This window comes from Lepisosteus oculatus, chromosome 28, assembly GCF_040954835.1.
Source record: "Lepisosteus oculatus isolate fLepOcu1 chromosome 28, fLepOcu1.hap2, whole genome shotgun sequence".
In the NCBI taxonomy this organism is placed as follows: Eukaryota; Metazoa; Chordata; class Actinopteri; order Semionotiformes; family Lepisosteidae; genus Lepisosteus; species Lepisosteus oculatus.
The window spans coordinates 7,298,714-7,322,203 of record NC_090723.1 but is presented as its reverse complement, the minus strand read 5'-3'; the positions used below and the strand labels follow the sequence as shown (position 1 = coordinate 7,322,203).

The following is a 23,490-nucleotide window of genomic DNA, read 5'->3' as shown; positions in this document are numbered from 1 at the left end:
TCTTGGTTGATCTATGTTTATTTACTGCAGATATCAAGAAACGTGCCCCAACATAACAAGAAATGAAGGAATATGCACTAGAGACAATTAAAGAAAATGGGAATGAAATTTGCATACCTCTACAGTACTTTATGTAAAGTCCTGTACTCTAACCCAGGGGCTGTGGGTTCAAATCCCAGGTAAGAGGCTGCTATACTTCACTCTTGATTGCTCTAGTAAGTGTTCTGCTGTTTGGGTTTCCAGAAGGTAAAACTATTGACAAGAAGAAATAATTTCTCCAGGTAAACACTATTAATACAAGCTATTCTACCACATGGGTGTTGGGGATTGTTCCGTAAAATGTCTTTGAGATGCAGATCCACAAATGGATGTCATGCTTGTCCTCATGGCCAGGTAACTACTGTGCAGTTTCCCAAAAGGATGGACATGACACCTGCCAACTTAATTCCCTTTTTTAAAGACAAAGAGTTGTTTATATTACAAGGCAACACTATTGGGGTTTAATGGCTCTCTAAAGTGACTTTGGTACAACAGTGCTGGTTTCTTTTGTGTTCTATGACCAATATAATAGTTTTGCAGTGGTGACTATGTGATTCCCTGGCTGCAATGAATCCCCACTTCCAGGCCTGCTAAATACGGCTTCCTGTGAAGTTCAGGGAGCCATCTGGTCTGTCATCATAGGCAATGGACCTGCACACAGCAGCAAGACAGAACTGACCGCGTGCGCCACCCAGAGACCCACAGCCCCGGGGCTCACAGTCACTTACGTTCGGTTTGTCAAAGTCAATCCTCTCTCTGGTATACAGGTAAAGAGAAACATCAGGATTTTTGAAGACACTGCACACACACTTAACAGCATCTGCCCCCAGCCCTGCACTTGCGGAGCTGTTGGATTTGTGTTTCCTGGGCATCTGTTGGTCCAGCAGGACTTATGGGTCTTTTCTAGCAGTGACTAACCATCCTCTTATAAAACACTCATTAAACCAATAGCTGGCCCAGTTAAGTAATGGAGAGCTCGTTTGGGATGGAATCTAGAAGATGCTGAGCACTCCGGGACCAGTCATCAACATTGAATCGCTGTGGACGTGACTTGTTCAAATGGGCGTGTTGTCAATAAACGTTAACGCTGCACTGAAAAACAGAAAAGGAGGAACACTCAGTTTCGGCTGTAGAGCCCACTTCAGGGGAGACGTGCCAACACACGCTGCTTTCTCCCTTCTGCTTCTCAGCTTGTTATAAGCCGATCAGCACGGGAAAGCGAACTGAAGAATGTTTCTCAATGTGATCAAACACTACACTTCTAATAGCAACAGCTGTTATAGTCGTAAGTTATCGTAACCTAAAGGTCAAAGGTTGTTTGACCAAACAACTGGATCCACTGGTTGTCCTCCTTTCTTGCTACTGGAGTGCAAGCAAGGAGACTGCGCTGCCGTCTGAGAAGTCTTAACTATTTGTTAAATTACAGTAAAGAGTGCTGAACGTCATTGATGTGTGCTGATTGAAAGTTACCACAACAGCTATTAAGACATCTATCCCAGCCTGAAGTGCAGAGGTTACCCTGCAGGACAGAAATGCTATTGCACACAGGAGACCAAACTGCTACAGGCACATTGCAACGCAGAGCACTATGGATCAGGGTCTCCTTGGACCCCAGGGGCGGACTGCATGGCGACGGGGCATCTGAGCTGCACGATTTGGGAGAGCGGGTAGAGCCAGGCTTGGGAGGGGGGGGGGGGCGAAGACTGGCGAAATGGGTGGGGCCTGGAGGATGGCCTTCTCCACGCTGCTGCCGCCGGTCTCTCACTTGTCTTTGTCCCCCTTCCTGGTGAGACAGTGCACCAGGCCGGGCACGAGGACCATGACGACGGGCGGCACCGCGGCGTGCTTGGCGAAGAAGAGGCCGTAGAAGAGCACCGGCGGGGCAGGGGGCAGGGGAAGCCGGTTGAGGTGGTACAGGGCAAGGGAGGTCAGGGCCATGCACAGAGCCCGCGGGGCCCTGGGCAAACTCCAGCCCTGGGGCCTCCAGTGCTGCGCCAGCCCCAGCCCCAGGGCCGCCCCGCTGTCCCGCATCAGGGAGGAGAAGGGCGCCGTGTCCAGGTGAATCCAGTCTGCCCGCGCGCACCACCTCTCTGCCAACGCAATGGACCTGCACACAGCAGACAGACAGAACAGACCGCGTGTGACACCCAGACCCAGAAACCCACAGGCCAAGACCACCTCCTCTCCAAACACACAGCGCTGCCTTCCATCCCTCCATCCTCTCACGACTTCATCCAATTCAGGGTCGCCGGAGCCTATCCCAGCAGGCAATGGGCGCAAAGCAGGATACGCCCGAGAGGGGATGCCAGTCCATCACGGGGAAGACACACAGACCTACACACACTCTCACTGGGGTCGGTTTTCTCAGCCCATTCAGCTGCCAGTATGTCTTCGGACTGTGAGAGGAAACCGCACGGAATCAGGGAGAACATGCAAACTCCCCACAGATAGCCCCCGGAGCTGTGAGGCAGCAACGCCAACCACTGGGCCACTGTGGCGCCCGACAAAACCCTGCCATTAAAAACAGAACAGGCCTTGACTTCAAGATGCTGGAATCCAGTTTGCAATAAGGCCTTCCCTTGGAAGTTACTCCCTAGGCTGACTACTTTCATGATCCAACTTTTGGTAATACAACTGCTACAAGACAAGCAAGAAAACCATGGCCCAGCACAGCCTAATGCACAGAGTTAAGCAGAAGACGTGAATATCAATCCACTGGGACTAGAGTGCTGTGGGATGTGAGGGGAGCTCCAGTGTTTTGGGGGTGCTCAAGTGTGCATGAAGAGACTCACCAGGACAGGTCCACCCCCCAGCGCTCGAGACCCCAGTGCATCAGCAGGGTGCCCAGCAGCAGCCCCCCGGAGAGGAACACGAAGAATCTGAGCGGTCGCGGGTCAGGGACCACCCGGCTCAGGGCGTACCCCAGCACGAATCCTGGAACACAGGGAAGAGGGGTTTCTCCGCCTGTATACAGACCACCTTGGCCTCAGACTCATCCCGCCCATGCTGTTCTCCACTCCCTGACAGCCCCCCAGTGACTGCCTCAACTCAAAGCTTGTAGCTGCTCCTCGATCATACAGAGAATTCATTACGGAAAAACACCGATTTTCAATTGAATAGCTTTGACTGCTATGCAGACCTCTTAAAGCATTTTGCCCTGTTCTAACTTGAACAATCTGTTTAATTTTTTACAAACAAATCTCTGATGACCTTCTACTGCAATTCTCTCCATTGTTTTAAACTGGCAGCTGATGCTGACAGATCTGCAATTTGTCGTTTCTTCTTACCAAACTCAGATGCATTAATCACAGTTGTTATGACAGGAGAAAATGTGGAGGGCTTGAGTAAAGTTTTTGATGCTCGTAACACACGTATACAGTAACTCCTGCATGGGTTGAAGATGTCTTATTCTCTTGCACAGTCGGGTTTATATGTAGGCGAATTCTGGAAAGGAGGGGCAGAAGAGTGGACTGGAGGCAAATCCACACACTGCTGGTGTGATCGCAGTCTTGCAGAGCTATGCCTGTGGTCGTCTGCAGCTTCAGTGCACACTGACCTGTGACAGATCCCGCAACTACTTGGTGAGGGAAGTGTGCCAGGATGAAGATCCTGGAGATGCCCACTGCCAGCAGGAAGCCCAGGTAGAGGAGAAACGGCACAGCCATCAGCACTACGCTGCACGAGACAGTGAGGAGAAACGACATCAGCCCACCCTTCACCAACATCAGCGTGCACGCTGCTTCCAAATGCTCAGTTAAAACAATGTTACCCTGTTTTTTATAGTATAGGACTCCTGAAGAGTTATTCTTCTTCTCACTGTCACCCAGGCTAGAAGGAAAGGGCAGGATCAATGCCTGGCTGTCAGAACCTTCTGCACATTTGCAGGGAGTTGGACGGGGAGGAAAAAGACACGTGTCCTTGCTCACAGACACACATGGGAGATGCACGCCACATGTTTGACGGGTATTACATTTGAAAATGTAAAATCCATCCGTCCATTTTCTAACCCCAACACAGGGTCCCAGGGGTGCCGGATCCTTTCCCAGCAAGCAATATGTGCAAGGCGGACACCCTGCACAGGACTCCACTGCATCACAGGGCACATGCACAGACGCAAACATGCAGCCCCACCAGGGAAATCTTCCCAGAAGCCAATTAACCTACCAGTATGTCAATGGACTGTGGGAGGAAACCCATGCAAACTCCACAGAGATGGCACCCCAGGAGTCAAACCCAGGGCTCCAGAGCTGCGAGGCAGGATGCTAACCACTGCCCCTCCCTGCCGCGATTTTCTTACTTTGCGACACAACGATAAAGAGAAAAACGTGCTCAAAAGGGAGGCATGAAGCAGTCTCTGCCATTCCAAAGACGGGCCAGAGCAGTGAAGAGCAAGGAGGAGGAAAAGTGTGAGCTTTTCTCCACAGAGCCCACAGCGATCAGCTCCCCTCCCCTCCCCGGGCCTGACCTCTGACTGACCTGCGGGTGCGGGCGTAGAGGAAGGCGGACAGGTCGGACGCCATCACCCACCACACGGCCGCCGTCACCATGGCGTGGCCGGAGGGGCTGCCTGGAGATGGGGGGGGAGAGAGAGTCCTGACGAGTCAGCCCTGAGGGGCATCCCGGTACCCACAGAGCCCACATAAAACCTACTAGACTCTGACTGGGCCCCCGTACGGCCTGTTCTATACCCCTGCCCACTGTGGTATCGATTACAACAGCAACCACACGGCCCCAACTCCCCCTGATCAGCCAGAGCATCCATGTGTGAATAATGAATGCAGCTATAGGTGCACCAAACACTTTTTTCTGTCAATTCACGATGCTTTATTGGTATGACCAATTAGTAAATCAGTGTTGCCAAAGTTAAACAAATACAATTAACATACAAAACCTACAGACGTTTACAGTAGAGACACATCATAAGGTATTGACGTATAAATATATGAACATTATTGAGAGACAAGCTCACTGTTCCACATGCTGTTACTGGAGGTCACATACTGGCCGGCTAGTTCCCTCCTCCCTCTCCCAGTAGGACTGGGAGTTGTTGTGATCTTGAAGTAGTAACTGTAGTGAAGTATTATACCTTGATTATCTGGATATTTGCCTTCATCAGTAGCTGTAATGGTTGTTTTTGGGCAGTCTTCTTCTTCCTGAGCTATGTGGATGCACTGGGTCTAGGTGAACAGCAGCTGTCAGCCGTCAGTCCTGAGTTAGGATTCCTGACGTACTCGCGTTTTCATTGAAAAAGGAGGCAGCGAACTGCCCTCCACTCACCTGGTCCTGTCTCGCACGTGGAGGGGAACTGCCTGACCTGCGGCTGGTTTGTGCGAAACAGCTGGGATTCTCCTATCCACCAGAAGGGCCTCTCGCCGAACAGCACCCTGGGGACAGAGAACAGTGCATCCCAGTCCATCAATTCCGTACCACCCAGTACAGCACTCACCTGCACCCTGACCTCGCTTCTGAAACAAGGTCATGCCCCATTGTCACGTCATGTCATTTGCCAAACTGCTTTTTACCCTACGGTGTTGCGGGAAGCCGGAGCCTCGAGAGCAAGGCAGGGTACACCCTGGACAGGACGCCAGTCCATCGCAGGGCCAGTGCAAGCCCATCATACAGGGGGACAATTTGGAGGCCATGGTAAAGGCTGAGGGGGGAAATTCAGCCCGGACACCGGGATAACTCCCTACTCTTCTCGAGAAATGTCCGGGGATCTTTAATGACCACTGAGAGTCAGGACCTCGGTTTAACATCTCATCCGAAAGACGGCACCCACTACAGTATAGTGTCCCCACCACTATACTGGGGCATTAGGACCCACACAGACCGCAGGGTGGGCACCTCCTGCTGGTCCCACTAACCTCTTCCAGCAGAAACCATAGCTTCCCAGGAGTCTCCCATCCAGGTGCTGACCAGGCTCAACCCTGCTGAGCTCCAGTGGGTAGTATTGGGTATAATAAATAAGTAGAGCCAGAAGGATTCATGGGGACTGGCGAATCAGCATTTCTTAACATGTAGATTTATACAGAAGATGGGCAAAGGTTTAGATCTGAATCTTTTTTTCCCATGTGTTTTTTTCCCATGCTTGTCCCAGCTGGGACAGCTAAATAGAAATAAAAATGTGAGTGCATGTCTTCCAGAAAAGCAGTAGCACATCAGATGCACAGTGCTGTTCAACCCTTCCTTGCTGTGTGGTCAACTCTCTGTCCTAATCAATGATGCCTCTCCTGTTTCTACACAGTAATCCCTTAATTGCACTCATTTACGATGCACATGCCTGCTACTGTGTATGATGTATGCATATCGGCCTAAATATTAAGAAACTCCATTAAATATTATGTTAAGGCCTCAGCGAGCACAGGAACAGCTTGAACAGCAGATGGCCTGTATAAATACTGTTTGTAATATCTGCTGCCCAGTCCCAACCCATACCTTTAGAAAGGATAGCCTGCAATTGAAGTTGTGGTAACAGTGTGTGGGACTAAACCGTGTGGCCCTCTGGGTTTCAACAGGATTGAGGTCCGAGCTGGGGTTTGTTCTGGCCAAGGAAAGCCATGATGTCTTTGACCTCAGATTCTATTTATTTTGACTTGGGGGGGGCAGCACTAACATCTTGGCCAGCGAGTACATAGAAAACTGCATGTTTAACGGGGTTCAGCGCGGGGCTCCCCAGCTGCAGAAGTGACGTCAGCCCGCTCTGCCGTCTTCAGAACAGGCATGTTGACCGCTGTTTTAAGTACTGGCGCGCAGGGATCATACGCATTCCACCAATCTGCTGGAGCAATTACAGGGTTAATTTAAGCACCAAATGCAGGGTAGCACTCGGAAGCATGCGAAAGGGGTATATAAGAAGCAAGGAAAAAACTGGGATTTTCAGATGCCTTGGAATCTAGGGTTTATAGAAACACTTCTGCAAAATGCGGTCATTTAAAGCAGAGGCCAGTGCACGAAACTGGACAGCACACAAAATAGTTTTTAGCTGAGGCGCTTGTGGCGTACGGAAACTGGCTGAGAGGTACAGTAGCGATTGCACCACCTGAGCGCCACCAGAGTTGCAACACTATCTCTTGCCACTGAGGGGACGGACGTCAGCTAGTAGCAGCAACACGCTGAGCTGGTCTGAGGTCCCAGAGTCCGCAACAAACTTCCCTTTCGCAGCAACAGCAAAGGTAGTTTGGCGTCATCGTCCAAAACCCGTGACAGACACAAAGCGGAGAATGTCGTGCACAATAATACCAGTTACTGACGCTTTTCCTATACATTAGCAGCTTATTTACAGATGTCCTGCGGTAAACGCATGCGGGAAGCTCCTAAGGTCTGTCCCCAAAACCCGGACTGTTCATGTAACCAGTTTCTCGCTTACCACTTGAAAATGAGATTCAGCCACTCCGAAATGATAGCGGCCCAGATGACGGCCACTCCGGTCCTCCGGCTGAGGTAGACGGTGGCGGGGAAACAGAGCAGGAAGGCGGCTTTGGGGCTGCCCAGGTGAGTGATGGACAGCCAGAGTTTCTCATGGTCCATCAGCCGGTTCTGAAGCGCCTCGGCGATCCGGACGCCCTGGGCGTGAATCGCATCCATCTTCAGACGAGCTGGTTCGACGAGGACGGACCGTCGCCACAACTTATAGGAGTTACAAACGTTTCAAAGTTAAAAGAACGGCAGATAATGACTACGGGCTATATGCACTGACTGTAGTGACCTTAATTGCAACAACTAGGAGGACCGCTGCACTGGATATTCTTTAATTTTAAATACTTAATGGGCCAGTGATGCCGGGATGAAGCGCAGACGCAGGTATCCGAGAGATGCTGCTACAGGCGGAAAACTTGGCGCGGTCATTAGCTCTGGGCTGGCTCCTGGTGCTTAATTTTTTTTGACAGCATCATCGGGCTCGATCATTTCCTGACTGCCGACAACCGGGAGAGGAAAGGGACAAACTTCAGTCCCGGACTCGTTTGTTATTTGGTGACCTCTTCAGAGAGATGGTCTGGCACGCACTGCCTTTGTTGGGGGAGAAAGTAACTTAAAAAAAAAACAAAACAACAACAACAACAACGTAGCCCATTACAGTAACAGGTTACATGTGTAAGGGACTGCTTTTGTAAATCGAAAAGAAGTCGGCAAACGTTGAAGAGGTAAAGTATTACTTCATACCAAGTATAACATTGTATATGTTAATACTTTGGCTATTATCTCGTAACTAGTTATGCAGTGACCCTATACAGATGACTTTTAAAATTAGTTTGCCCCAGTTTTTTTTTTTAAACTAGGAACTTTATCGAACTGTCTGCTACAACCCCTTATGTTTTGGGGGTCCTATACAACGGCGGTTATATTCTCATGGGATGCAAAGCGGATTTGAATGCCTACTGTGTTGTGATGGCACTACTAGAACACAGTGCGCAGGGATGCTATATACGACTGGGTTCTGGGGTCAGAGGTCAGGAGAGAGTTTCTGGGGTCGGAGGTCAGGAGAGAAAGTTGGAGAGTGTGTCATACATTAATAATAATGATAATTAATAATTGCTTACACTTATATAGCGCTTTTCTGGACACTCCACTCAAAGCGCTTTACAGGCAATGGGGATCCCCTCCACCACCACCAATGTACAGCATCCACCTAGATGATGCATTAACTTTATTAAAGCCAGTTAAACGTCTATACGCCTCCGGATGATCATTTCTACGCATAACACTATACCTACAAGCTGTGAACACATATAGGGCTCTTAACGTAGAATGTTCTCCCAAACGACGTCTTGAGATTGCTTAGATATTATATAAACGAGTTTCAGAAATCAATTTATGAACTCCCGCGTCCCGATAAGGTGACGAAACTTCATGCTTTTACTATCACGTTTACCAAGTATTATCCGCCTAATACAGAATAAAAATGAATGTAATGTATACTATATATACGATTATGTACTTTATCAAGCTAGTATTAGTATTAGTCCAAGGAGGTTTCTATTCCTTTATTAAAGATTCGTTTGAAACAATGGGGCTCAATATAAACATACTCACAGTACAGAAATGTTCTTTCAGAATCACAAAAACAAGACGTGAATAATATGAGAATTAAGCGGTTATTTTCAGAAGTCTCTGCCAGAATTTGAAAAAGAACACACGATTACGTCAGAACGCGCCTCTCACGTCCCAGTCGAATACGGTGACGCCATTACGTAGGCTTACGTAAGGCTGGCGCTCCGGTTTCCTGGCGGAGAAGATGGCGGCTCCAGGACCGGGGGAGTACTTCAGCGTCGGCAGTCAGGTCGCTTGCCTCACCTGCTTGGGACAGCGCCTGCAAGGAGAGGTCTTGGCTTTCGACTACCAGTCCAAGATGCTGACTTTGAGTATCCTTTTGCGGTGTTTGGGGCGGCGGCGGCGGCCGCTCGCTGGTCTCTCCTGCTGGCGGAGGGGCCTGAGGGGTAACCGGCCGCTCTTGCCAGATAGTGCTCCGCGCAGGCGTAGTAACGAAGGCAGCCACCGTGGGGGCCCGACCGTGTCCCCAAACTAGATCGGGGTTCACCTGCTTAGAGTGGGCCCGCACCCGGCCCCAGCTGCCCCCGGTAAAGCCAGCGGAGCGCGGCTGGGCTCCGGGTCCGAGCGTTGTAGCCAGGAACCCAGTCCTTGGTAGGGAGCACTATTTGGCAGCTCCAGAAGGGGCATCATGGCTGTTTTTTTTTTCCTTCTTTATATCATTCTTTGAAATAATACGAATCAATTGACCAAAAAAACGGCTAGGGGCGCGGAAACGTGGTCGGTAGCACTAAGGCTTAGTGGCCATTTCTGCCAGCGGGGTGTTGTGTGAGGCGGCGGCGGTGGCGGGGGGGGGAGGGTGAGTTTGTCCACGTTTTTCTCCTCTGCGATCTGTGTGCCTCTCGCCGCCTGTGCACCTACCACGGGGCGAGACGTGAGCGCAGCGCGATCGCTCGCCGGCCGTCTCGGGTGCTCTTTCCGACGGCGCCTCGATCCGTTCGTGGTGGAGTGGGGGGGCGCGGAGACAGGCCGGCTCTGGAGAGGGGGTGCCTGTGTTGTGGTTCCCCCTCCCGGGCCTGCACGTCGGCTCATGGCGAGTTACACCTCCGAGCCCCGATCGTCTCCGGCCACGATTCCGCGGTTTACTCCTCTCGTCGCGCCTCAGACGCGATATCCCAGCGTGGTGGTTGGCGTTAGCGCCGCGACCCGTGGGTTTAACCGGGGGAGAAAAAAAAAATCTCAGCCACAGCCAGGCGTGCTGGGTGCTATGTTGTTCAGTGTGTAATTGAAATCCCTCCTTGAAATTGACTATGGCCGGTTCGTTGATCACAAGCGGATGATAGCGAGCGGTAGCCATGTCCGCTACCCGGTGCAAATGCCGGGCAGTTATTTTTGCGGTGTGTCGATGGCACGTCTTGTTAATTCGCTGGTTTATGAAAATGCTGTAGCCCAGCCTATTGCAACCCGGTCGGCAAGCTGTTGTTAACAGCAGGCGTTACTACTCGACTGGATATCTAGAAAATGCACAATAGTATGTACGAGTTCTACATTTCATTTTTTACCTACATTGTAGATCCTGGTCTATTACATTTTTCTGTGCCTCTTTTAATGAGATGCTTTTTTTTTTAGTTTATTACAAAACATATTCCCAGGTGGGTACATAGCTGTTGGTTTCAGTGATAGTGATTGCTTTATGTTGAGAATCAGCTGGCAGTATACATGCAGGCAGAGGTAGATCTTTCCTGTGCGCATTATATATCCCTCAGGGCAGGGACTGACACTGGTCTGTGTTCTGTCTCTGTGGACTGCAGGGATATCTGAATGAAGATTTTCCTGAGGATGTCTGACAGTGTCTGGGCAGTAGGTAGTTGTGCTCTGGCAAGAACACAGAGAGGCCACCCAGGTATGATTGAGGCTGGGCGGAGCTGATGGTGTTGGCCGATGTTGACCCTCGTCACCTGCGGTTCCTCTTGCCTGGAAGTCTGTATTTTTCAACCTTGTCGTAATGTCATTCTTGTTGTCCTTGTAGGTTTCCAGCAGGCCCGATCATTGTGAGACCTGCAGAATGTGCTGGAATACAATCAAATCAGGCATTTAGAAAGCAATTTAAAATCTGTTAAATCGTTTCATTTTCTACAGAAAGTGAAACCATTACTTAGTTAGCCTGGAGCTCTTGTTTGTTTTTTATATCTGCTTTGGGGAAAAAAAACAATGCTAGTAATTTCACCAGCACTACTTGATCTTTCACATTAAGACAGGACCATTCAAATTAATGAGTTCAGACTTCAGCAGGTTTGCAGACTGCTGGACAAATTGTAAATTCAAGGGAATTTTATTTTTAATAATAGTTCCTTACCCTTGCTTAGTACTTCTCTGGACACTGCACTTTACAGGTAATGGTAACTCCCCTCCACCACCAGTGTGCAGCCCCACCTGGATGATGCGCCAGTCCACTCACCACAGTGGGGAGAACACTGGTGAAGCCAAATCAGAGATTAGGAGGCCATGATTGGTAAGGGTTAATGGGAAATTTGGCCAGGAGTAACACAGCTACTGTGCCTTTTTACAGTATAGTGTCCCCCTCACTATACTGGGGCATTAGGAACCACACAGACCGCAGAGTGAGCGCTCCCTAATGGTCCCACTAACAGCTCTTCCGGCAGCAGCCTTAGTTTTTCCCAGGAGTCTCCCATCCAGTTACTGGCCAGGCTCACACCTGCTGAGCTTTGCTGGATTGTCAGTTGTGAGTTGCAGGGTGATAGAGCAGCTGGCCATATTAGGTAGCAGGCAGTTACATGAAAGTTGCACAAACTATTTAGCAGGACATGAGGAAACTGCTATAATTCTGTTGTATTAGTGCGACTTGGTTAAAGTCTAGTGTGAATTATAGGAAATCAGGTTTAGTGAGGAATTGAAACCTTGTTTCTGTTTTTACTGTTAATGTTTTAAGCAAGCTAGTCCTGTACAGCATAGTCATAGATTTGCGTAACTGATCATAGTTAAAGATCTGAATTAGCACGTGTTCTGAGGTGGACTTGATTACTTTGTTACTCGGTTACAAACTTTGCCATTGTTTTATCAGGCTATAAACTTTTATGCTGGGTTGAGATATTGAGCTGCCCTTGTACATGCGTCGTTTGACATACTGATAGTCAGAGGGGCGCATTAAAATTGTTCAAGTGTAGTTGTGAATTTTCCATTTCTCTTTTTCATTACTTAGCCTTTTATGATGACATCGCAAACCTGTTACCAGTAATGCATTTAGTTTCGACCTTGGAATGATACTAACTTACTGTAAAGGAGTGGGAAAATAAGTTGAAAAAACAGAATTCACCCAAACTTTAATGAACCAAGGTTTGTATTGGCAGCACCTCCTAGAAGCTTGGGCCTATTGGCAGGAGAACAGAAAGTGTTCAGTCTGACTTGTCTTACGACTGGTGCTTCAGTAATAGTCATGCTGTGGATGCCAGTATATCTAGACCTTACAAACCCATTTCAGAATACAGTAGAGCCAAGACTTTTCAAGGACAGCAGGTTGGGTATTCTTCCTGAGACGCTAATGTGTAATAGTTTTACTTTTTTTTTTAATTGCACAGCACTGGAGGCTGGTGCGAAGTGACATGATAAACTCTTACTGAACACAACAATTAATTTTTTTTATTTGCCACATCGCATGGCAGGGTCTTTGAATGTTTATTAGACTACTCAAATTTGGGGAGGGGGGGGCAGGGGGCTTCCCAGAAAAGGGGGTGCACTTTTCACCCCCAGGACAGGTAGTGTGCAAGATTACAAATGGGTCAGCTTTGCTTCATCAGTGGTACCTGGTCTGATAGTTTACAGTGTACCTTCCAAATGTGAAACAGCCCCTGAAATAAGGTCTACAGGTTTTTATTTTGCCACAAGGTGTAGGAAGGTGAATTTACCTTTCAGCTGTGGGTTTTGTGGGTTGAGATTGTTTTTATTTAAGCCACCTGTGAAGTGGGTTTCTCTGGCACAAAATGTGTTGCGGTAGAGCATGTGAACATCACTGAATTGCATAGACCTTTGCTGTGGCTAACCCACAGTCAATTTCAATGGTGTACAATGGGCTTGGTTAGTTAAGGTCTTAACATGCACTTGTCTCCTTTACATGAGATATGAACATTTGAGTTGAGAATTAATCTCGGTGGTCAAAGTCCTTATTCATAAGGTTTATTTCCATATTTAGGTCAGGGATTGGAAACTGGGCATTGAGTTTTCTGGGCTGCAGTGATCACCCGGTTTGTAATAAAGCAGTAGCTAGCATTAAGATGGATTCATTAAATAGTCCAAATTATTGTTTGCCTGTTGATTTAAAGCCAAAAATTATATTTATTTCAGCGTGTGAACAATCTACACAATACCTACCTAAAAAATGTAGGTTGCATACAGGATAGGAATAAGAGTTTAATTCCATGCCATATAGTAAAAATAAGGAAAGCATTTTTGCTGTGTATCCTTATTTACAGCTGAAATTGTTTCTTTCAACATTTCAGCATGTCATTGATCTCTGCTTGTTTGCAGCTTGTGGACTGATGCTGCTCCACACTCGAACATATAGACTAGCCATTTTAATTCCAGGCAGGTATCTGACTACATTAACTGCAGTCCCAGGTTTACGTCTGCTGTAGATTTCAGCAAACAGATTCTTTATATGTAGGTTATGGATGTGCTTATGTATCCAATTATGCGCTAGTTACTAGTTTGGCTCACACTTGTATCCAAATAACTTATTTGCTGGATATTTTACAAGAATAATTTAGATGCAATGCTTTGCTCAAGGGTACAAAAGCAGTGTCTCGCCTAGTATTCTGACTCGCTGCCCTCCAGGTATGAGTCAAACCTAACCAAGTCTTCACACTGCTGCCTATGTGATATTATGGGTCAGTTTTTATGCAGGTATGTCTTCCTGAAAGCAAGTTGAGAAGGCTTGTCCTTGGAGTAGAGTGTGTTAAAAGTAAATATCTGAAGGTTGCTGTATGTTTTGAAGGTCACTCCCCTGCAGGGACAGTTCTCGTATGCAGGTTTGCCTTGAATTGTTCACAAGTCTCAGCTCTTAAGCTTTGGACAGCTGGAGTGTCTTGAAACCAAACACAAAATGAGAGAAATGTGAAGTTGTTTGCCTGCTGTTAGCTTGTTTGTTTTCGAGTATAGTAAATGTGGCGTTGTTGTTTTTGCTGTCCCAGTTCACGGATAACCTTGATGTTGAATCTGCTGCATAGAACAGTGCAGGATTTTCTGTTTTGTTGAGTCTTTCACTTGTCTTTCCAGTCCCAGGTTGGGTCTCAAGGTCTTATTCCCCAGTTCAGTAGCCCCAGAATTCAGTACAGTTGATTTTCCTGTGTGGCTTTTTTAAGGAAACGGGGGTTGAGATTCAAGTTGCGTTTTGACATAGTCCTTTCCCACTGTTGTGTTAATCCTAGGTTGGACACTGTAACAGATGTAAAACAAGCAGGCCATTAACATTACTTGCTAGGAAGGTAAGTGTGGTTCAAAATACTGTAGCTAATATTAATTTTTAAGAAGTAACCAAAAGGTGTTTTGTTCTACATAAGCTATATTGCTCTCTAATTGCTGTGTTTATCATGATTTGTCTTCATAGTGTTTGCAACATGGTACACAGGAATTATTTTATTTTCAGTAAGCATCCAATATGTCAGTTCATCTCAGTAGCATAATGAGTTACATTTTTGTTTGCCAGACTGATTTGATATTGTTACTACCCAAGTTAAAAAATAAATGTTGCAGGGTTGAACAGGTGTTTTTCTTCAAAAAATCATTTGCAAGAAAAAGGCCAGTGCTCTTAACTCATGTACTGTGTGTAGTGCATGACCACAGTATACCAGTGTGAGTGTTAAGTTGTAGTCTGGCAGTACCATTGTAATATTTTCATCAATTACTAGCTGTGCGTTTCAGCACTGTGTGAAACTGAGCACTGCAAATCTCACCAGGGATCAATATACAAAGTTGAAAACCACTGAATTACAAAATAGAAGCTCAGGAGATGTCACAGAAACCTGTGCACTGTTAAAACCCAAGTAGTTTTGGTAGAACAGGTTCTTTAATAGTTTTTACATACCGTCCCAAGGACAAGTGAGACGAGACCATTTCCAAGCCAGCTGAACTAAACTGTAAATAGTTTCCCTGGTTCAAATCGGTTTATTCCCACAGCTCAGAGGTCAGTGAATACTTGAACTGAAACTGGTGAGAATGCAGAGGTGACTCTTCCCTTTTTACTGGGGGAAGAACCCTGGGACTCCACTGGCCTGTGATGTGTACTGACGTCTGCATACATCCCAAAGATTTAGCTTTTGTCTGAATTTGTGTGAATGTTACAGTTTTGGTGGCAACGTGGGGGGAAAAAGAATCAATTGGTTATTTATTCTTTGTGAAACTGGTTAAAAGTCCCGTGTCAGCAGAAAGACCCCCACCCCCCACCCCCAGCCTGAATAGAGGATTAATCCCTGGGGAGCCAGGAGTTCAGGGGAATGAGATCGGTTGGCAGCAAGACAGTGGCAGCTTGTAAGGTTAAAATAAGGAGGATGTAAAAAGGAGGGAATTTCCAATGACTTGATGCTTTAAACGCTTTGTTGCATTTATACGTTATGATGGCAAAAGGCCTGTTAAATGCAAAGTGACATTCCATTCCCTCCTTTGTCATCTTACATGTTGCAATATCTCTGTGATGAATGAGGGAGTACAATCTTTATACGGAAGTTGAACACCTTTTTGAGTGCTCAGTGTTTGCACACTTCCGCTAACCAAGGTGATCCTGGAGTAAACTGTTCACAACATTGAGCCGATGATTATTCAGTTCATACCGTGCCAGCAGTCATAAGCCATTGAACAGTCACCAGTATATTTTAGCAGATATACACTTAGCAGCGTTTGTTGTGATTGTGTGAGGGAACGATAGTCAGAAGTTAATTTTTCCGTTCTTAGTGTTAGCAATTCTGAAATGCCGAATGAAGATGAGCCAGGGGTCTTCGCGTCCTAATTAACACATCTGTGACGGGTTCCTCATTTTGAGTGACTTCTCTCAGCTTGAAACGTCTGTAAGAGGGGACATGTTCAAAATTCCTTTGCCTGCCGCAACCCCAGAATAAGGGCTTGTGTCGACTTTTAAAAATGTTTAAGGCCAGTAGATGTGCTTCTCCTGGATGGAAGATCTGCCGAGGTGGGGTGTGGCTGAAATCAATCTTGTGCATTTTCTGCAGGCGTTGCTTCTCTAGGAACAGTGCTGGTCCACAGCTAGCGGAGCTTTCGGTGCGCAGTGGGGGTAGCGCCGCAGCTCATATCAAGCTGCTTTGCCCACGGCAAACCCAGGAGGGCTTACAGCATAGAGGGACGGTGTGTTTGCAGTCTCTGAAGTGGGAAGACTGGAATAAGTATCTATACTGTGGTCCCACTGTGCCTTTTTGTACTTGTCCCAGAGAGGAATCCGTCATAAAACCAACATGTGGATGGGGGTCTGTGATAGGTCATTGATTGCACAATGTATTGTTGCCTGATCACTTGGAATGGTAGACTGGGCTTCTAGCTTCAGGTGCCTACAAAATATGGGAAGGCTCTTTTCACTGTCACCCTTATGGCCTTTTGGGATAGCCCTAAAGCCTAAAAGAGTGGGTTGTGTTTATTGTGCCTTTTTCTTGTTGTCCGAATGTGATTCGACAGACTGTGAGCGACCTCACTGCTTTTTCTGATTTGCATGAGAAAGTGAGAGTGGGGTTAAAATCTGGGCTGAAGCATCTTTTTTGTTTTAAGCCTGGTAACCCAGGTATGGCCAAGGGTGCCAGCTGTTCTTCTTTCCCCTGGGCGGGAGGGATGTGTGGCATGGTTTTCCTTGACTTCAGCCCCCTCTCCGCAGAATGCGCCGCCTCCAGCGGAAAGCAGAACCTCAGTGACGTCATCCTGGTTAATTTAGCCTATGTTTCGGATGTGGAAATCCTAAATGACCGCACTGAAACTCCTCCTCCGCTAGCCTCGCTGAATGTTAACAAGGTAAGGCTCACCTTCCCGGCACACTGAACTAAAGATCTGCAGTGAGGGCCAGCCTGCCTCACGCTCGGCTGCTTCCTGAGGGTGTCTCCAACCCTACTTCTGGGGCCCTGGCAGGTTTTATAAGCCAACCAGGGAGTGAGGTTTTCTCCCCCCCCCAGTGTTGGCACAGTATTGGCTGAGCATATGCATGCTGATGTCCCCGAGATGCATCGTGTCTACACACTCTCCTGTACTTTAAAGCTTGTACATGGTAAATGATTGGCTCAGACACATAGTCGTGCACAGGTTTTACTTCTCAGTTTTTGATGCAGCAGGTGTGGTAGTAAGGTGAGTGAGTTGTTTTATTCCGACCCTGGTGTATATAAGAGAAGGAGATGATCATTTTCTCCTAGTAATGCCTAAACCATACTAAATGCAACATTGATGCTTTTTTATATTCTCATTTAACTGCATTTTATACTGTGTGGTAGTAACTAGGATGCTTTTTTTTTCCCCTGTCATCTTTGGTTAGGATGGCCTATATAAATAAATGAGAGCACTGGGTGGTGTGAGCCGTGTCGTGACCTGAACGCGCGTGGTAGGGGAATGAGGGGGATCTAAACGGGTTCAGGTTTGATGGTGAAATTCTCTTCCTCCAGCTTGCCAACCGGGCACGAACAGAAAAGGAAGACAAGCTGTCCCAAGCATATGCAATTAGTGCTGGAGTGTCTTTGGAAGGCCAGCAACTTTTTCAGACTATACATAAAACGTAAGTGTCTGTCCGTTTTGTTTTTGCAAATAAAATTGTCACTTTTACAAGAAATGCAGCTGCCAAATGCCAGCGGAGCAAGAGGGGAGAAAAGATCCCTCCCCTGTCACACACAGTCAGACCTCTGCCCAGTGGACTCCACTGAAACCCATTTGTCTCCGATTCATCAGTGATGCAGCTTAATCTGTTTTACTCCTACGTCCCAAGAGCAGTATCGGGCGTCAGCTGACCCTGGCAGCTGGAAGTTTTAATAAAAGAAACATTTTAAAAGAGAGCATCCATTGTTGAATGGGGAGTAAGGCAGCCCTGGAGAGCAGCACTGAGTTCCACTAGGGTAGCATGGTGATCAGGGCTGGCCGTCTTTTAACCCCAGGGTCCTGTGTTCTGTTCCAACCACGGGGTCTGTGACTCTTCCTATGGTTTTTGTCAGTGTTGTTATGCGGTTTTCCCATATCTGCTCCATTTCCCTCTCCTATCCCCAAGGCACACTAATGAGGTTAACAAACTTGAAAAAGGGAGCTGGTCTCCTAGCCTGACCACCTGTTGGCAGGTTGTAGCATCACCTCTGCCCTGTAGTCTCCGACTCCACACGGAGAAATAAGATAAACCACCCGGTATTTTCCTCAAAAGGAAAACTTAAGAGTAGAAATAGTTCTGTTTAAATCATTCACTGAGCTTCACTTTCGAAATGGACAGTATGTGGTTTACTTTAAAGTGAGCATTGCCGTTTTTAAATTGTATCAACTTCCTTATCTTTTTGTAATCTTAATCTTTACTCTTGAGGTGAGCCAATGAAATTTAATGCCAAAAAATCAGTTTGCCTCGTGTCATAGAAGCTCTTGTTTCTTCATCTGATTTCATTGACCTCCGTTGTATTCCAGCATCAAAGACTGTAAATGGCAAGAGAAGAATATAATTGTGATGGATGACGTCGTAATTGCACCGCCTTACCAGGTTGAGAACTGCAAAGGCAAAGAGGGAAGCGCTTTAAGTCACGTACGCAAAATAGTAAGTATGACCCAGACCCCTGCGGCATGCTTTCGTTTAGGAAGGATCTCCATGATGTGATGCCAGAAACTCTTGCCTGTCTGTAGGACTGAATTCCCATTTACTCTGACCCTCAGCTGTAGCACAATCAAGTAAGGGAAATGAGTTCTTCCAATGTGTTATCTGTTCATATCACGCTCTGCAGATTTCAGTGTATCTATTCACGGTGGAGACACAGTGCAAGTTGAGCCACTGTGTTGTTGAAGCCGAGTCCTTTGGGGCTCAGTGATGCCCTTGGACTAGTTAACAATTGGTAGTCAAGAGGTTTGTGGCCCCACTGGCTGCCTTCTCTCTTCTGCAACCTTTATTTTACACTTGAATGTGCTGGATTTATTGCATGCTGGGGAAAGATCTTGGATTTGATGAGTAAGACGTGACTTTAGTCTTTGTTTGATCACTTGATCTTACTTACTGAAAACCTCTTAAATCTGTCTTGATGGCATAAGGGAGCACTAACAGCTTCACGTTCCTCGATCCACCATAATTAGTTGTCCAGTAGTGCTGACAATATTGCCACATCCTGGAGTGCAATGGGACACCTGAGCTTCAGTGGAGATTGAAGCAGATAGGGCCTGTGGTGACACTTTTTTTCTTTCTCTCTGTCACTCCACCTGCCTGCAGGTTGAGAAACATTTTAGAGATGTGGAAAGTCAGAAGTTGATGCAGCGTTCACAAGCACAGCAAACACAGAAGGACACCACTTTATCGTCTTGAGCCTGCAATTCCCTGTGAAGGCTGTTCCTTTCCATTGCCAGGCTGAGGCGCTGTTTCCCCACCCTGCTGATGCCAGGCAGGGGGGGGACAAGATCCATTTAATGTCTGGAAGACCGAAATAACTTAAAAGCTGAAAAATTCTGAAATTAGACTTCAAAACATAATTTAAAGAACCAACTGTAAAAGTTTACTCAACTAACTTTCCATCTGTCCTCCCTAGCCCACCTCTCCTCAAATCCCTTTTTTTCAAGAAAAATAGAGCAGTCCGAAAATGTTAGCTTTATTTTCTATCTTTTTTTTCATTTCCTTGCTGTATTCATGTTTCCAAGTTTTTTTTTCTCTGTATCTTAAAAAAAAAAATGTGACTTGAATTACCACACTTTAAAAAGGACGTTTTCTAAAATAAAAGTAACAAAAAGAGTCTGACTGTAATACTGTAATTTTCATAGCTTTTTGGAAAACGAAAGGTTATTTTTTTAAAACGTTCTAGAAAAGGATGTTGCCAGTGTGGAGAACAAGTGGGCGAAAAAAAAATTAGATTGTTCTAAAATTGCACCTTAAAAGGAAATTTAAGTTTGGGGGGCTTTTTTCATGAGGAAAAAATACAGAAGGGAGCATAGACATTACAAAGTAATGAGCTCTCCGATTTTTACTTTTTGCTCCTGAGAAAAGGTCCTTTTGCTAAACCTCTCAAACCTTTGTTTTCTTTTAATTGTGTAATTTTTTTATGGTTTGTCATTTTCTATGCTGACATTTGTATGTGTCCTACAACTGTTTTTTTTTAGTTTTTTTTTTTTTTTACCCTTGCCAAAATTGAGTAGCTACGTCACTCCAATTTGCTGTGTGGGGAGTAATTTGCTTCAGTCTGTGATGTAGCAGGAAGGTATGGGCATTCGATTCCTTTTTACTCTTCCAGTTTTCGCTCCTCTGTATCTGGTGGTCGAGCTCCAAGGCCTTTGTAGACTGGTCTTCTAAACCTCACGGCCTCTGTGGCATTGAGGGAGGGGACAGTGCTATGAAGAACACAACTGGGAGGGCACGCCGGGTCTCCTAGTGTGGTACTTCCCAGTAAGAACAATAAAAGAGCCCTTAACTGTTGTATGACAATTGCAATTTTGCCATGCGATTACCTCTGAAGGCCTGGGACCATTGTGTGATGTGATTGTATTTAAAAATACATCAAGATAAATCAAAATGCAGTTTTGAGACTTTCCTGCGTTGTTCAGATGCATTCTTCCTACGCTGCTACATCATGGTGAGTAAGTTATTGCCCTCACCCTGTGCATTCCAACTTTGTTAGACTTAGGAATCTCTGTTCAGGATTTTTCTCAACAGGATCTCGGTTGATGAGTCCATCGGTAAACAGGCAGCCCTGATGTCCTTCCTGGAAAAGAAATGTAGAGATTTATGACAAACGGATATTTATGTTTTAACCATGTAGCCTAATGTAGGCTTGGCCAGTGGGTTTAGTGACATGTCATCCACAGTGTTTTTGAGAGCAATGTGAGCGAGGCTGTTGTAGGTTTCTTACCCAGTCTTTTATTTTATTTTTTAAAGAGCAAACATGAAAATAAAAAAAGGAAAAACAAACTTTTATTCTCTCTAGAGATTTGTTCTCAATCTTGTCTTGTAGGGAAGCGATTTACTATTGCAGTAGGGAGTAACTGTTTCATCTAATGTTGACTGAGGGTCCTCTGTCAGGCAGTTATTATATTAAGTAGTGCCATTCTTTAAAAAGAAAACCGTATAGTTAACATATAACAAATTACCCTGTTACGCTGTATTTCCATTAACTCGTATTGATTGAGATTAAATATCATTGAGGGGAAAAATGTAGCTTAACCACTGAACAGATTCTGAAGAGTAGGTTGAGTTCTGGAGTTATCTCAACCCAAGACCACTGTTTGGAAACGGGCCACACTGGGTATTTTTTTCCTCCATCTGAGTTATCACAGGTTGATTTCTGTTTGGGACATGGTATTTTGCATTCATCTCTCAAAAAGGTCAAGAGCTGCCCTCATTTGGTACTGCCTGAAAAAATAACCCATTGGACCTCTGAGACAGTACGTCATTTCCACTTGTTCTTTAGCAAATTATAATATAATAATTGCTTACACTTACATAGCACTTTTCTGGACACTCCACTCAGAGCGCTTTACAGGTAATGGGGACCCCTCCACCACCACCACCAGTGTGCAGCCCCACCTGGATAATGATCACCCATCAAAAGCTGCTGAGTCAGAAATAAAGGTAAGCATGTTGACCAGTGGAGAACAAGGCTCATAAATCTTGACATTTCTTGAACTTGGAACCAGGTGTAGACAAGTTAAAAGGTAAGAACAAGAAAACGGTTCACTTACAGTGATTAACAATAAAGGTTTGGAACTCTGCTGACAAGAATCCAGGATTGGGATGGTATTGCTCTATATAGATGATGGGCATCTCCAGTCATAAGACCAGATACCTGCAGGTTGTACTGCCACTCTTTAGGTAACGTTTGTTTGGAAGATGTTGCAACTTAGCTCAACTAAGACGCATGCAGGATGGAAAGAGAACCTGTGACTCTGGGACTGGAGTTGACAATCCCTATTCATTACTTATTTGCATTTAATGTAGCTCTGGCCACAGGATCCTTTCCAATGCTGACTGAAGACTAAGATGTCGGGTGTAGGGGTTGCCCCCTGAGCTTCTAAGTTTGGTCACTGAGAGCCAATCACTGCCCAGGTGCTGCAGGCATTGTGGGAAGGACAGTGAAGGCAGCAGTCAGCTCTGATGGGGGCACCTGGAGGAAAGCAAACAGCCTCATCGCTGCAGCACTGCAGGAGCGATTTCAAATTGGGGGGTAGACAAGATAATGGGGAGTCCGGTTTAAAGGGGGGGGGGGGGAACCCTGTGCACTCATCCATTGGTGCATTGCTCTGCATGCCTGACTTGCTGATATGCTGCACTCCCCACTGGAGACCCGCCTCTGATAATGCTGAGTCAGTACCCCGTGCTGCACCGCCACTGTTCACGAGTCAGGTGATTCTGAGCTCGGGGGCACCGAGCCCTGTGGGGAAGGAAATCAAGCTGAAAACGTGTGGTACTAGAGTACAAATAATCCAATTAAGTGCCTGAGAAGAATGCACTGTATTTGAGAATTTCATCCCTGGAAGAATGTACAACTTATCCTGGTATTACTTGTGGTGAGGGAGGAGCAATTTGCAGCAAGGAATTCACTTAATCTTGCCGAGCCACTTTGTAGTTCTTGATAAATTGCTAAGATTTAAAATTCGATAAGCAAGCTGGTTATTAGCTTATCTGTTATTATTAGCTGTACCTAATTGTAGGTATGGTATTTGTAACAAAACTCCTCGAATTCTTTAGCCCTCTGAGGACTGGGCTTGTCTTAATTGAAGTCCTTGCTTAACTGATCGACAGATAACTTGTAGGTGTTTCCATCCTTGACAAACAGGTGACCTATATAAGACTAGCTGGACTGAGGAGGAGGTGTGACATCATGATGGGCTCAGATTCTTTAACGGTACCTCGGCAGCTTGCTTATCTGCCCAGCCCCCGCTGATGGGGTAGACAGCAGGGCAGAGCAATGTGTTGGGGGGGGCAGCCCTCTTCCCCTTGGGCACAGGAAATTGACCCACCCTGGAAGGAAACGTTAAATCATAAAGGCCAACCAGTGACTGGGTGTCTTTAACAAGTAGGAGGAAGAGCCATACAAATGTGGGGTGAGCATGCAAACTCCACACCAACAGGTGCCCAAGACTGCAGCAACAAGCCGGCTCTAGGTGTGTAGTTTATTTATGCTCGACTCCAATAAAGCCAAAACTCAATATAGAGTATATGTAGAGCATAACTGAACAAGGATTCACATTTTGACATTTTAAATGGGGGTATTTTTTCTCATTTTGTATTGGTTTTCTTAATTAATTTCTATATATAGT

General features: G+C 46.3%; 3 protein-coding genes across 10 annotated transcripts in view; 2 read left to right on the top strand and 1 right to left on the bottom strand.

Moving 5' to 3' along the window:
- hdac5 (histone deacetylase 5) overlaps nt 1-533 on the top strand; it is a 92,280-nt gene extending 91,747 nt beyond the window's left edge. For all 3 annotated transcript variants that reach the window (XR_011183896.1, XR_011183894.1, XR_011183891.1), the window contains exon 28: nt 31-533. The gene's annotated coding sequence lies outside the window, so the exon portion shown is untranslated. The remainder of the gene's footprint in view (nt 1-30) is intronic.
- Nucleotides 1-9,160, bottom strand: g6pc3 (glucose-6-phosphatase catalytic subunit 3). 6 transcript variants are annotated; one of them, XM_069185623.1, is made up of 9 exons: nt 9,070-9,156; nt 8,577-8,665; nt 7,801-8,046; nt 7,406-7,665; nt 5,317-5,423; nt 4,516-4,606; nt 3,596-3,714; nt 2,832-2,973; nt 1-2,146 (listed from the first exon to the last, which is right to left on the bottom strand). In XM_069185623.1, the coding sequence occupies exons 4-9, from the start codon at nt 7,621-7,623 to the stop codon at nt 1,801-1,803; spliced, it is 1,023 nt and encodes a 340-aa protein (XP_069041724.1). In that variant the 5' UTR covers nt 7,624-7,665; nt 7,801-8,046; nt 8,577-8,665; nt 9,070-9,156; the 3' UTR covers nt 1-1,800. The 6 variants fall into 6 exon arrangements, with proteins under 6 accessions (XP_069041724.1, XP_069041720.1, XP_069041722.1 ...); XM_069185619.1 differs by having other exon boundaries at nt 7,406-8,046; XM_069185621.1 differs by having other exon boundaries at nt 7,406-7,951.
- Nucleotides 9,161-9,271: 111 nt separating this feature from the next.
- On the top strand, nt 9,272-21,142 carry lsm12b (LSM12 homolog b). The gene is made up of 5 exons (XM_006638237.3): nt 9,272-9,398; nt 16,910-17,043; nt 17,682-17,791; nt 18,673-18,799; nt 19,460-21,142. Exons 1-5 carry the CDS (start codon nt 9,272-9,274, stop codon nt 19,550-19,552), a joined length of 591 nt encoding a protein of 196 aa, XP_006638300.1. The 3' UTR covers nt 19,553-21,142.
- The last annotated feature ends 2,348 nt before the right edge of the window (nt 21,143-23,490 follow it).